The sequence below is a fragment of the Echinops telfairi genome, unplaced genomic scaffold, assembly GCF_000313985.2.
Source record: "Echinops telfairi isolate 266 unplaced genomic scaffold, ASM31398v2 ScPeMD7_9;HRSCAF=40, whole genome shotgun sequence".
Lineage (NCBI taxonomy): Eukaryota > Metazoa > Chordata > Mammalia > Afrosoricida > Tenrecidae > Echinops > Echinops telfairi.
In genome coordinates this window covers 48,309,709-48,325,585 of record NW_022103906.1, presented here as the reverse complement: position 1 = coordinate 48,325,585, position 15,877 = coordinate 48,309,709, and the positions used below count along the sequence as shown (strand labels likewise).

At 35.6% G+C, this 15,877-nt stretch overlaps 1 protein-coding gene across 1 annotated transcript in view; it reads left to right on the top strand.

The window, feature by feature from the left end:
- The window catches only part of SGCZ (sarcoglycan zeta), a 444,274-nt gene extending 435,702 nt beyond the window's left edge, over nt 1–8,572 (top strand). Inside the window, exons 6-7 of the mRNA XM_004696179.2 lie at nt 2,021–2,144; nt 7,714–8,572. Coding sequence (XP_004696236.1) covers nt 2,021–2,144; nt 7,714–7,908 — 319 coding nt within the window. The 3' untranslated portion in view covers nt 7,909–8,572. The remainder of the gene's footprint in view (nt 1–2,020; nt 2,145–7,713) is intronic.
- The last annotated feature ends 7,305 nt before the right edge of the window (nt 8,573–15,877 follow it).

The following is a 15,877-nucleotide window of genomic DNA, read 5'->3' as shown; positions in this document are numbered from 1 at the left end:
ATCTTCCCAAATGAAAGGAAATGTTAACAAAATTCATGCATACAAGTTCTAAGACCAACGATGGACCATTGAAGAGATGGGGAAGTTATCTGGCTTATCTTGGAGCTCAGTTCAGTGAACTTTAGAGGAAGATTTGGGAATGAGCAGGGTAGCTGTGAAATTGTGTCTTGTGTTCTGATTAACCTGGGGGAAAAAATGTTCACTGGAAACATGCTGTGCTTCGGTGCTTTGAAAGAACAGCTCTGAAGTGTCCCAGACCTTCTTTCAAGGTCATTACTGGTGAGGAGATATGGCGCTTTCTTATGATCCAAAAGGCAAACATCAATCAAGCCAGTGGATGACACAATTGTCAACTCACCCCAAAAAAGTTCATCAAGTAAAATCAAAGATCAAGATGATGCTCATCCATTTTTTGTTTTTTTGATGTGAGGGGGATAATGCATATGGAGTTCATTCTACCAGGTCAGACTGCTAATCAAGCTTTCTATTTAGAGGTTCTGAAAAGGTTGCATACCAGTGTATGACAACAAAAAAAAAAAGCTTGATTTGTAGCAGTTGGGGACTGATTTTGCCATTACAACAATGCACCTACTCGTACAGCCATCTCAGTGCACCAGTTTTTGGCAAAAATCAGCATGCCTCTCTTGATCCATGCACTTGACTCACCTGACTTCACTCTGAGCGACTTTTGTTTTTTTTCCATTATTGAAGTGGTAAGAAAAAAATGAGGGAGCCATCCATGAGTTTGAAAGATGTTTCCAAGATTTGGGTGAAGGGAGACGCCGGGCAGTGTAATATAAGATACAATAATAATTTATAAGTTATCAAGGGTGCATGGGGGAGAGGGGAGGAGGAGGAAGGGAGGGGGAGGGGAAAAAAGGAAAATGAGCTGATTCCGGGAACCCAAAAAGAAAGCAAATTTTGGGAATAATGAGGGCAACAAATGTATAGATGTGCTTTACACAATTGATCTATGTATTGTGATGAATTGTATGAGCCCCAATAAAAGAAGGGAAAAAAAGAAAAAGAAAAAAAAAAGACAAATGTATTAAGTATAATGTAGAGTACTTTGAAGGTGGTAAGATTGTTTTGTAAAAAATTTAAATACATAGCTTTGATGTTAAAAATCCGTGTTTTTTTGTGTTTGGAGGGGGGTACCTGCGTGTATGTGCTAAAAGAGCTCAGACAGCGGCTTTCCCAGAAGAACAACATGCAGGTCCTTCCTCTCCTCTCACACAGCATGCTCTCCAGCTGGTGTCTGCCTTCTATTAGCTATGTTAGTTTGCTATAGTTTTATATATGAAGCTAATTTTGAAAAAGTCCTTCAATTGCCATTTATTTTTGCAGTGACAGCTCTCTAAAACCTTCCATTTTTCCCCTCAAATTTTGAAGTAGTAAACATTTTTCATTGACTCAACGCTTTCTGTTTTTCTCTAAGACTAAAATCAATCATTTGGGGGCATTTAATTGAGTTGGTAGAACACACTCGATGTAGAAAGTGTCTTATTTATTCATTTAAATTAATGTCTACACATTTAATGAGTACTTTGAAAAATTTCAAGTTAAAAAATGTCCATGCAAGCAAAATTTTTGCAATATTAATGATTTCATTAAAATTCTCATATATTCACAAAGCAGGGACTCTTTATTGAGGGATATTTATGGGCTCAGCATATACTTATTTATTGATTTAAGCTCCATCATTAATTTTAATAATGTATAAAATATTCAAACTAATACACTATCAGGACCCACTTGCCATGAACATCATGACTCGAAATAACAAAAAATATGGTTACTAAATCATACAAATAAGTAAATAATTTATGTTAATAAATGAACAGTTTCATTAATAAGCAAAACAATAGACAAGGCAATCAAAAGATCATGCTAAAGCTTATTTTATTGGAATGATAAGATTATCATTATCTTAGACTATTTTGTTTTGTTTTAATGTCATCCTTTAATTCAGCATAATATATTTTCTTTTCTATTAATCATTCTTTTCTTTTCCCTTCAGGCTTGAATCACCAACTAGGTCCTTGATAATGGAGGCACCTCGAGGGGTTCAGGTGAGCGCAGCAGCAGGGGACTTCAAGGCCACCTGCAGGAAGGAACTCCATTTGCAGTCAACAGAGGGAGAGGTGAGTTAAGGGGCAGGGACAGTGCATCTTATCAAATGGCATACACATGGTTCCAGGAACAAAGCAAAGAGTAGTTTGTGACCTCGTTGGACTTATGATAATATTAGTTCTCCTGATTACTAAATCTAGTAAAGCTCCATTTATGTGATACTTGAAAGGCATTAACGACCAACCATATCTAAATTCCTCTTATTTTAAAATTGGTGGTTAAACATAGTTACTATGAAGGTAGTATCGGGATCGAAGGCAATATTTGTCTTCTACATTCTATTTTTATCTTCAAAAAGAACTTTGAATGTTTGTTCATGTATGTAGAAATAGAACTGAATATTTATTAAAAGAAAGTTGATTTTGCAACTTACCACAGTGCATAGTTTTTGTGTAAGGAGACATCTGTTAATGATTTATTTCATATCACTTTCCTCAGAGAGTCTCTTTTGAGACTTATTACTTTAAAGATCATCTGTCTTATCTCTGACTGCTTTCAAATGCCCTTTGGCTTGGCTTCTCCACTTTTTAACCACAGGGAAGATGTAATTTCTTTCGCCTGGTCTGCTATATGCAGTGTCCTTACTGCCTACAGGTTAACGATTTATCCAAATCTATTCAGATATTACTTTTATCTCACTTTCGCTATGATGTTTGTCTCGAACTCAGAGGAAATGCTACGTATTTTAATTCTTTTAGTGTAAAAAGAGCTCTCTTCTTATTTTCTCTCACATTACCACCATTTTCTCAGTTGCTCTTTAGCAGGTAGTATATTGGACTTCCACTTTTCATGTTTATGATTGTTCATTATTCTATATTATCTGTTTTCAGATCTGCCACCATGGTAGTTGTTCGTTCATTCATTTACTTTATAAATACTATGCTGATTATTTATAATCTTTATACATGATGCATATTATTTGGGGGATATTTTAATTACAATTCCCAGAATTCTTAAAAGTCCAAATTTGTTGCATTTCTATTTCTGATCTAATTCCTTGGTGCTTTCTAGCTTCCCGGGTGGTTTGTTAAATTATGAGGTCATCAACAGGAAGGTGGGTTTTTTTTAAGGATAATTTAAAGGGATGCTCTGAGACCTGTATGCTTTTTGAGAAGAAGATGAAGACACACGTGTGCAGACTTACTAGGAGAGTGTGCTTTTCTTACCTAATGCTAGTGTACGCTTACTTAAGATCCAGTGACAGGGTGAGGTCAACTCTTACTACTATGTTTCTGATCAATTTAAGGGCATATAGAGCCCCTGTAGCTTTTTGGATTGGGCATTTGGCTTCTACTTGCAAAGGACTTCTCAAACATGGCGGCCACTCGGGGGGGCGAGAAAGATGAAGCTGTCCGCATCAAACATGAATGAGCAGTTCTACTCTGTGGAACAGCTTGGCTGTGAGTCAGAAAGGACCCAATGCCCTTGGAGTGCTAGGAAAGCTTTGAGGTGCTTTCTGAGATCTTTTATCATATTCATCTTTCTTGCACAGTTGGTTCAATGATTCGGTGCCTTCCTTTCACCTTATATTGAGGCTTCCTGGATCATTCAAGAGGGAGCCCTGGGGCAGCCGTGGCATCAAGTGAGCGACTAACGGAAAGGTTATTGGAACCTACCAGCAACTCCAGGCGCGAAGCATGAAGGCGTGGTCTGTTCCCATAAAGATTTAAAGGCTCACAAAAACTGGCAGGGGCAGTTCTCTTCTATCATTGAGGGTCACTCAGGGTCAGAATTAAATAAATCGTAGTGTGTTTTCTGTTGGTTTGTTTTCCATCATTAAATATTTTGCCCATATACTGCAACTTGAGGCTTGAACTGCTTCCTTCAGTTCCTGCAGTGTGAACTATACTGATCATATTCTTCTCTTTTGAAATCCTAACTCCACCTTTTTCTGCATTTCTTTCCTCTTTTTTCTCAAGTTGCCCTTTGAAATTTTCTATTCAGCTCTTTTGCTTCATCATTTCTTGTTATCACTTTACTTTTTCACGTTCAGGAGCAAATTTCAGAGTCTTCCTGATACCCACTTTGGTCTATTCTTTCTTTCATGTTTTTAAATGTTATTTAGCTTTCTGCTTGCATGATATTGTTTATGTCATCCCACAACTCCTCTGGTTTTCAGTCATTAATGTTCAATACATCAAATATATTCTTGAGATGGTCTTCAAGTTCAGGTGGGATATAATACAAGTCATATTTTGGCTCCAATGCACTTGTTTGGATTTTCTTCAACTTCAACTTGAACATGCATATGATGCTATAGTCCATAGTCTTCCCCTTGCCTTTTTCTGGACTGGTGATATTGAGTTTATATAATAGCTTTTTCCACAAATATGGTCAATTTGATTCAACATGTAAGAATGAGGTTAAAGATCCCTTGGAGAAGATATGAAATTAAAAACTTACTAGTTGAATACTCAAGAGTGATATTTGATGATGGGAGGGAATAGGAAGCCCTAGAATGGATTGCAATTGCATAAATCATCTCGAAGGCAATTTAAGTAGGGGGGATGCTCTAAGATTGATGTGGGTGTGATTGTACAATTCTCTATGACATGATTTACTGATTGAACTAATGAATTATATGATATGTAAATTACTTACCAAAAAACTGTTGGGAATAAAAGAGTGCTATTTGAGAACAGAGAAAAGTTTTTTAATCATTAAGGGCATGGATTATGATGCAATATAATATAGAAATTTCAGTGTTGTGGGTTAGGAAGTGGATAACCTCTTGGCACCTGCCTTAGGTAGCAACAGACAAGTTCATTCATACTGCAAAACCTTAGAAAGTTCAATACAATGAAGTGTAAGGAAATGAATATTAAAACAAAGCAAAACAAAATTATCAGAGTCAATTCCCACTCAGACTTTTATAGAACAGAGTAGAATTGTTCCACAGATTTTCCACATCTGTCAATTTTTATGGAATCAAACTGCTGTATATTTATGCTATGGAGTAAATGGTTGGTTTGGATTTTAATCTTAGTAGCTAATAAATTAATCACAGAGACAATAGGAACATGTCAATATATTGGAGGGCTTCAAGGGATTAAGGAAAATTTAATTGAAAGATAATGGAGTTTATCCCAAAACTTTGTTAAGCCCCCTGCTATTACACCCTTTTTCATATTATAGCACAACATTCTTTCTCAAACTCACAATATATTATATTCTCATTCAGAATATATTATATTCTCATTCAAAATATCTAAATATCTTATTCATTATTTTTAATTCATATCATTAAAATATCTGCTTTTTGTTAAAAGATAAAATATTTTCTTTCTTTTTTATTTCTAATCACTTAAACTAGAATTATGTGGGAAAATATAGTTGAACCTATAAGTAAAAACTTTAATAATGATTTTTTTAATTTAAATATTGATAAATATTTTCATTCACTTTTCTTGTTTTTATTGAATAGTTTATGTTGTATATATGGTGAAAATTTTGGGTCAAGTATTGGAAAGATATTAAAAGAATCATGCATAGTTCTATGTTTAAAGAACACAGTACAGTAGGAACCATAAGATATCAATATGACTTAAAATAACATATGGTATCAGCAGAGTAGGTCTTGGACATAATAAGTTACTTTGGAAGGATCAATTAAGAAGAGAACTTTAATTTGGAAGCATCAGGGAAAAGTCCATGGTTGAGAAAGCAGATGAGCTGTATCTTAATGGATGATAACATTTCTACACTAAAGGCAGAAGTCAAAGCCAAGTTAAGATAAGATGAATTAATGTAGTTAACATGTACTGGCACAGTTCTATGTACAGTTCTAAAGTTCTCAACAACAATAACCATAATAGAGCAGCCCTCATGGATCTGATCCACCAGTTATAAAAGGCAAATGCATACTTTCTCTAGTGTTATTGGGAGATTGTTAAAGTCATTGTCATGATAAATGTAAAATAGCTCACAGTTCCACTGATTAGGGCTAATTTAGATAGAGAGGACAGGAAAGTACTTTTTGAGAAGCTGGCCTTTTTAGTAGAAATCTGAATCAAGCAATGTTCACATCCAAATGAATTTAAAATATACGTAAACAGGCATATGGATCCTTTAGAAAATAAGAAACATTTGAAATACAGACTAGGTTTCATGTGATTCAAAATGTTAAATGTATATAAAAAGTGAAGAGTATCTCTGTTACCCCCATTTTTAAAGATCTCTGTCTAAATAAATGGAGAATGCAAAAGCCTGAGATCAGAGTTCTCTCAGAATGTTTGAGAAAAAGCAATAACTAGAGCAAAAAGGGTTCCAGGCCAGAGCATTATATCGATAAGCCAGGTCATATAGGGCCTACAGGATTGTATCCATTCTCTGTGTGTGGAGAATACAGAGTGCTGAGCAGGGGAGTGGTATAGTTTGATTTGCCTTTCCTAATGTCCAATCAAGCACTGTGTAAGGTTGGCCGTAAGAAATAGATGACAGTTGGGGACTAGATAAGGGAAAACTGAAGGAGTCTCAATAGGAAATAAGCAGGACTTGGATGAGGACGAAGATATGGGACATGTTTTCGGTGAATTTAGGGATACCTTCAAGAAGTAACTGACTACTTGACTAAAGAATCAAGCAATAGCTAGAGAGGGTTATCCTCTCTGTTTGTCCAAGCTTACGGTCCATCTTGTCTTTTATTAGAGCTTTCCCCTGCGCATGTCAAAATTAATGTGATCAGTGTACCTAAAATTGTTCATTTGAATAAACGAGTTCTCAAGTTAAAAGATTTAGCAAAGTGGATGTTAAGTGAAAGTCCTGTTTGTCGTGGAAACTCCAAATCCGATTACATACAATAACCACCTCTCATTTAGCATGCAGGAATGTATATTAGACCGCAAGTTGTTAACACTATCATACAAATGAAATAGCGTTGTTGCTGCTGTGAGCTCTCGTGACGCCAACCTAACTCATGGTGACCACATGCAAAATGATATCTGTGCGTTGTGGTGCGGAGACTCGTAATGGACTGATTTCAGAAGTAGGATGCTAGGCCTTCCTTCTTGATCTGTATGAGTCTGGAAGCTCTACTGGCACCTGTTCAACATCATAGCCTCAGGAACGTCTCCCCTGACAGACAGATGGTACCTGCACCTGAGATGCAGTGACTGGGAAGCAAACCTGGGCTGACGCTTGGAAGATGAGGAGTCTATCACTGAACAGCCACTTCACATTGAAACAATAAATCAAGGAATGATTTTAATGATCATCATGATTAAGGCTGTACTGCTTATAGTAATGGTATCTCTATGAACACTTATTCTGTTGTTTAGGCTAGACTGGATTAAGACGCTGTCCACATCATTGTTCTGTAGTGTTTGACTATCTGGGCTGCCCTTTGAGCAGATTGCCTTTCAGACGGAAGACTTGCTGTCAGAATGAGCCATTCCTCAAGGGAGAGGATAGCAGCCCAGCATTGGGGCTATACAATAGTAATGCAATTTGTTTGTTTAACAAAGCATGGCGGCTAAACTAGCAGAATTGTTTGTTCTTTAGTCTTTCTTATTAGACATGTTGTCAAGCTCTGAGGGCTGTAGAAAGCTATTATAAATTAAAATGCAATTCCTTTTCTCCCAGATATTTTTGAACGCAGATACAATCCGGCTGGGAAATCTGCCTACCGGCTCCTTCTCCTCCTCTCCAGCCAGCTCTTCACAGTCCCGGCAGACAGTGTATGAACTCTGTGTTTGCCCCAGTGGCAAACTTTACCTTTCTCCCGCGGGAGTGGGCTCCACTTGTCAGGCCAGCAGCAGCATCTGCTTGTGGAGCTGAGATGACTGCTTCCTCCTCACACCAGAATAGCCTTTTGTTCCTGTCCGTCTGCTTCACAGTTCCGCGCGGTTTCCCTTGTGAGCAGTCCAGAGCTTCTTCAATGGTCCACAGTGCAACTGCTTCCAGTGTCAGCAGGATTCACCGCCACCGTCTCTGGTGACTTACAGCGCTGCTCCGCACAGAGAGCGAGTGATACCGGACAACGCCGTGGAAACGTCATCTTCAGCACGAGAACTGGATCATAACTTTTCATCAAAAGGGAGAATACAGGTGCCTTTGCTACATGCAGTGAAGCACATAGTTCTAGATGTTTGCAGGACCTGGACGTGAAACGCACATATTCACACAACGGAGCTGACAGGCCTAGTACCCCGTGGCAAGATGAATTGGTAAACCCTGTCTGAAAACTGACTCTACAATTTGAAAGCACAATTTTCCATTCATCTTTTTGGATGTAAACTTTTATCCCCGAATTTTAAAATTTTGAAGCATTATGTAATGCTTGCTTTACTAAAAATTAAATTCAATACATGATTTTTAACAAAACAAAACAAAACAAGACAGAATCCTTCCCTGAGTGTTATTTATGTCTTCAAATTCAATGTGTGGTTACTCTTTGTCTACTAAGTCTAGATTTTTGTACATTAGGTAATTTTGAAAGCACTCAGCAATATAATCTTTACAGAATGAACAAAATGCCATTATCCAGTCATTTGTCAGATCTGAATGGCCTTATAGAATATTTACTTGGCTATTGCATGTGATGTATTTGCTTTTAACTAAACATCTAGTTGATTGTAATTTAAGATAGGAGTATGAGGGACAAACTGGTGGTATAGAATCCATAGATCATTTTTTTCTCATTTTAATTACATGCTTTCCTTTATAGTTAGGTTTAAGTAGTATAATTTTTGTTTGTCCCATTCACTTTATAGTTGAACCTAACTGCTAAGAGTCAAAAATCCTCAAAATAAATAAATACGAATGAGATGGATCATTCTGGGAATGGATTCACTTTCCATTGTAATATCATCTTACCAATTACTTTCTCTATTTTTATTGAAGGTTAATATTTTTTTAGTAATTACATTAAAAGTACACGATTAACCAGTGTTTTATAAAAAGACTACTGTTAACAAACATGGTGAAGATGTGTATACGCCATTCAATTTAGATTTTAAGAGACTTATATTTCTATTCAGCTCTTAAAACTTAGATACTTTACTAGACTGTTAAACTAGCCTAACATCAGAAATCCTAGTTCCTTCTCTTTTCCACTGCTTATTTTTTATAAATGGTCTCCTAGGAAGTCACTCCACAACACTGTAAGTTATTCATAGCACCCCTTAACAAAATTCTTGAGACATGTGGGATCAAAAAATGTAAAGCTTATTGTTTCCTATTACAGAAAGATGACTTGATTATTACAAGGTAAGTCATAAATTTTCACATGCATTCTTTTATTCTCTCTCTGTCTCTCTCTCTCTCTCACCCATTGTTGTAGGTATGCAGATGCTTCATTCTGCGGTGCATGAGTGTGGAAACTGGATTGGAATTTGTTTAAATAATTTGGTTAGTGAAAAGAGAAAAACCAAGATTATCTAGTTTGGATAATGTGATTGAATGTGTTTTAATGCACTTGAAGGATTCGGTACGCCGGGAAGGGTCAAAAAGCAGTTTAAACTAGAACTTGACTGGTGATTAAGGGTTCCCATATAAACTTGTATTGACATAGTCATGTGTCATTGTTTAAAAAGTGACATGGCAACACAAGATTCAATTTATTTAAGTTGCAACATTGGAATGTAGTTAAGAATAATTCTCACATTGGTCTTTGTAAAATGCTCCTACAAAGTATAAAGAAAGAAGTTTTAAGAAATTATGGATGCTAATCACTCTGTTGTGAACTTTTTAGGGGAAGAAAAGAATTGCATATTAATTTGAAACATTTCACATGCCAAACAGCCCTAAATTAAAACAATGAGAACGTTCCTTAGTCAAAGAGAAATAATTGTTTTGATTGGTAATTGGTCTCATTTCTAATTTCAGCTTGTCTTCCAACAATCAGTGAACTAATTCAGGCTGGCTGTGAATATCTGCAGGCTTCTGTTTAGTCAACTTTACCACAAAAGTGTTTAATAAAATGGTCTCCTGAGGCTCTTTCAAGTACCGACATGATCTAATTCCAAGAGCAATTATACAGTAGGGGCAAAGTTACTGAGAATTTCAATAGTTTGTCCAACCCCAAGAAAAGGTGAAAAGCTGAGAAGTAAAAAGGAGTAATTCCAGTGAGGGGTGTCAAATTACAATTCAAATAAATTCTGAGAAATTAAAGACAATTCAAGGTAATATATGATTATAAAATTTATAATAATTGTAATATAACAATTAATAACTTCAAAGATTTAAACTATACCTGCTTGGCATAAAAACAACTACGTAAGTTATATGGGGGAAACCAGTAATAATTCAGGCTTTATTCTCAGCCATGAAATACTTGGCTTAAATTCCTTGATTGGCTGTTTAGACTGTTGAGTAAACATTGGATGGCTAACCCCAAGGTCTGTGGTTCAAAATCATCAGCCACACTCTGGGAGCAAGCTGGAGCTTTCTGCTCCTGTAAAACAATGGACAGCCCCAGAAATCCTGTGTACTTGTTTCCAACCTTCCTAATGCCGGAGCCTTTACTGCAGTTCCTCATGTTGTGATGACCCCCCCACCATAAAATTATTTTTGTTGCTACTTCCTAACTGTAATTTTGCTACTGTTATGAGTTGGGTGACCCCTGTGAAAGGGTCATTCGACCCCCCCAAAGGGGTCGCGACCCACAGGTTGAGAACTGCTGCTTCAGATCACTGTGTGTTGCAGTCTAGTCGTTGGCAGTGAGTGTGGTTTTATGGAACTATATGCACAAACTCAGGCCAGCCATCTCTGTAAGGGTAGAAGTTTGCACTCAAACATCTTCAATTAACTTTTAACAGAAGGCTTGATTCCTTCTTAATATAGACGTGCCCTTTTCGTAGACTACCCAGCTAGATTCATTATCTGTTTTCCTAAGACCATGATTACAGGTTATCAATGTATATAAGCATAATATGGTTTACTTTGATAGTGAAAATTAATCTTCCCTAAGTCATACCCAGAAAAACATTTTATTTTATGTTGTAAACAAGAACCCTAATGAGCTTACTATTCATAGCTTAGTAACAACCACTGTGCCCGGGTTAGCCGGTCAGGAAGGAAAGAAGCCAGGTAAGCAGATGGACAGAAAGGACGAAAGGAAGGAAAGAGACTAGCGTTGTCTCTAGCATTTCAGTGCTTAGCTAAGAATGGGGGAACGGAGGTATTTGAGTTCAGAATTTGTTTTTGTTTTTGTTGTGTAGCTAACACAATTCTTCTGTATTATAAGGAACTTTAAAATTTTAGATCACAGGGAGGGAAACACCATTCTTGTCCTCACAATAGTTCAGAAAGAACACCCCTGGAAAACAAGAACTTTCCAGTTTCCTGGTTCTTGTCCCCAACAGTTCCAAATATTCCAAAATGTCCTTTCTGCACTTCTTAATGCTTTATTTTTAATTTCAGTACGGACTACAAGTTTTATAATAGGATCCTTAAGTATTTACTTAAAGATTTAAGGCACTAGTACACTTCAAATTTTATAGTACACATAGGAATCTTAAAACACATAACTTAAAATATTGGGGATTAGAGCCAATAGCTCAGATTCTGCTGCTGCCTCCAGCCACTGGTGTCACCTTGAGACATATATTTAGTTCCCTCGATTTCAGTTTGCTTTTCTGGGTAAGGGGGACATCAAACTAAAGTTTCACTTCCTCACCTGCATCCTAAGCTTGCAGCGATTGGTTTAAGACCTGGTCATCACAAGCTGAAGGAGCCCAGGCTGGATCAGCCTTTCAATGCCTTCTGGGCCTTCCTACCCTACTGAAGGTTGTGGAAATGCAAATCTTCCCAACACCCTATTCCGTATATTCTTTCCTGTACTCTCTTCTTTGCTATTACCATTTGTACTTTACGGTCCCTTTAGGAAAATCAGGTTTCTTGATAGGGCTCAGCAATATGGTTGACATTGAAAAGGACAAAATATACAGTTGGGTTTTATTAAAAATAACTATTTGAGAAATTCATGGATATGTTTGCCAAAAACATGCATTTTGTTGATATTGATAAATCTTATCTCCATCCAACTGAAATCACTGGCATTGGAAGAAACAGTAATTTGATTACAGTGGTCAATTGCTGATTTTTTATCATATATTATCCCAGAGCATGACATTCACGCAAATTTTAACATCTGAATGCCTGGAAGATGTCATATTTATAAAAATATCATTGGACACAACAAAACCAATGAATTATGTCATTGAAAATACAGTATTTCTGCACTAGGTAGCAATAGTTAAGATGTTTAGAGAGTGTCTAGTGCATTTAAGTCATATTTTTACAAAGAAATCACTATCATACTATTAAATCATGAGAACAGTTGATGGTATTTAATGGATAAAGTGTTTATACATACAGCCATCAAACCAAACTTATATTTCAGTTTCATATGAATTAGGTGTTGCCCCCTTAATCTTCCCGTAAGATTTGTTCTAATGAGAATGTTTATGTAATCATATTTAAAGGCACCTGGAGAAAGTATTTACTTTATGTAGTAATATATAGTCTATGAATATTGCAAAATAGATGAGCATTAAGTAAAATAAAAGCATATTTTCTTGATAAAATAATAAATGGATAAGCAATCTCATGGAACACTATTATAAAACAAATTGTTTGATACTGCAGTTTATTAGTTGTCTCAGTGTCACAGACCAAAGACTAGGACTCCCATTGTGATTAACACCACCACACTGCTGCTCTGAGTCATGTACTCTAGTGACTGGAGGAGCCGCTTGGTGCCGCAGCAGCCAGAACCTCTTCCAGGCAACCTTCTGAGTGGTAGCGCACTCCTGTATGTCTTGGTTTTAAAGAACGTTTGAGATGGAGAGGCCCACCTACATTTTGCACCTGCATCATAAACACTTCAGTAGTCATAAAAATAAAAGCAATCAGTAGATACATACTATTTTCCCTAATCTGCCCAAGCTGAGTTTCCTCCGCAGAGTTTAGGCTTTCATCACTGTTAATAATTCTTTAGAGAATATAATGAATCTGAAATACTTTTTAAAGCAGAGGGCTATTTTTTTAAGTGTTAATTGAAATGGCTCCAGTCTTTGAGGAAGTAAGGTAGAATGAACTGTGATTATTTTTTTTTCTGCGATCTTAATATCTCGTTTTGAATATTTATGCCTCTAAGCCAAACAGGGTTGAAGACATGGGAGGACATTCAGTGACAATAGAGATCTGTGATTTGGAGTTGGACTGCCGTGCTATTTATACAATTCTTTAAACCAGGTCCACTACTCATTTATTTTGTTTTGTAATTGTCATGTAAATGTTTTCTTGTATATATGGATATATTAAAATGGAACTATTTTCTTACACATACTATGCAATATGTTTGTATAATTGCAATATTACCAAAATTACAAAAGCTGTGCTTTTGAACTCTATCTTGCTTTACATAAAAATTAATACTTTTCTATTTAAATGAACTGTTTGTCCGATAAACTGTAGATAATGTGTCTATTAAAAGTCAGTCTATTGTATCTTTTGTTTAATTTGGGGTGAATTGGGTTATGTTTCTTTTAGGGGAGAATACAGCAAAGTTTGGGCCATTGAACATTTTCTTCCCCTTGAACTTAAAGATCTTTTGCCGCAGGCAATGAGCTCATTTCATTTAACATCCCTCCTGTGACTCCTATATTTTGTCCTAATTTTGGTGCTAGCGTGTAACCATGATTAAATTTAGTAGTCAAAACAATAAGCATCAAAACTCATATGGTATCATTTCTTTTATTGGGAACAAGAATTCAGATTGGAAAAATATGTCAGTAGTTACTATAGGCCTTTTTTCAATTCTTTAAGTATCAATTCTCTGTTTTTAAAATTTAATTTAATCTATGTGTATCGTTTGTACAAAATTCAGCATATTCTTTTCCAATATATTACCAATGAAGTAAAAATAATTGAAGTGGAATTTAGAAGAAACAATCACTACATTTGACCCTGTGATTTGTTAGTAGTTTGTTTATTTTGGCATTTCTCTGATGTATCTTATAGGTTAAGATGAGACTTGTTATGTGCTCATGCATATACTCCCACCAACCTACGACGAACTCACACACACTAATTGACACATGCGTACCACCGTGAACTACTTACTAATTAGCATTTACTTAGTTGATGCTTTATTTTCCCATTTCCTGACTATACTCGAGTCATGGAGAAGGAGAATTGTCTCAGAGGAAGGCAGCCCCAGGCCAACACTGTACAATCTTTGAGAGTGGCACTGCCCTCCTAGGTCCCAAAAGAACAACAGTATTTGCTTGCATTTTTAAGGCCTTGTTAATTTCCCCTTTGATGCCCAAGTTTCCTTATAAACACACACACACACACACACACACACACACACATGTACTCTAAAAGGTTCATTGAAAAATATAATTAAAATATAATGGAATTTTCCCCTGAAATGTGTAGAACACCTACAGTCACATAAATAGCATAAATGTAGGCATATCCATATATGAATCTAGACTACTGATAAAAGTTTTAAAATATTAATTCTGTGTAGAAAAATTATATGTGTTTAGTGTGGAGAATCATATATATGTGTGTGTATACACACACACACACACACATATATATATATTTTATGGCCCAATTTGAATCTCAAACAACTTTGTGATGCCTACACAGTGGGACTAGATAGTTAAATATTTTATTTCCAGCAGGTTCCCAAGGCTGTCACCAACCACAGTAATGCCTATTCTTGTGTAAAACTCTATTGTCTTACTAAGTGATGGTTTTTGAAATGGGAAGTGGGGGAGTGCATTCAATCAAATGATCCCAATGTCTTATTAGTGTTTTCAGCGAACTGATATATCACTGAAGAAACCGCTGTAGCAAGTAGCATCTATCTGCATTGAAAATGTACTTCTTCTAATTACCATTGTTCTCTCTGAGAACATGTACTTCACCTTTGGATCATCTGAAACATTTTAGAGGGAAAGTATGTTTCTTTTATAGTTTTTCCTCTCAAGAAATATTATTTCCCATGAAAGCAGAATTTATGGAAATGAATACATCTTGCTATTAGAGTAGTCACTATTGCTTTTAAAAATGGAATTTTAAAATCTATTCTTAAAGGTATTCTAACTAGGGATAGTTAGAATAACTATAAAAAAAGAAATAGCTTAGAATTATGATGCATCCAATGACTCCTGCGTTTTAGTCATTCGAAGAAGCACACTAACATTAAGTGGGGACTGACTACATCCATATAGTCATAAAAAGGCGTTGGAATTTAGGACATATAAGGACTTTTGTTTTGAATTAGGTCAATATATTCATTTTTTTTCAAAAGGTGGGTTTAATTGTAAAGAGAAAATGAATGGATCAGCATGGTTTTGAGATAAAGTTTCATATATCTTTAACCAAAATCAATACTATGTCAATTTATTATTACATGCATGTTTTTTATATGATATTGCTGACTTTTTTCCTAGGCTATGGTTATTATTTTATTTGTCACCTGTTTCCAGAAAGACATTAGATTAATTACAATATATAATAATTAAAACAGAAAAAAATAAGGAAACACATGGAAAGGAAGAAACGAAAATACTAAACTAAATAACTAAAATAAAATGGGTTACTCTGTTGGATATTAAAAGTTTATTTAAGTTTACTGAATGTCAAAGTGTTTTTAAAATTACATGTTATATTAGCTTCATCATTTGAATAAAGAAAAGGAATCATTTCTTTAAAATATAGAACTATTCTCTGTTTTAAATTTAAAGGTTATGATTTTGTAGATATTTATGAAGCAGTAATAAAA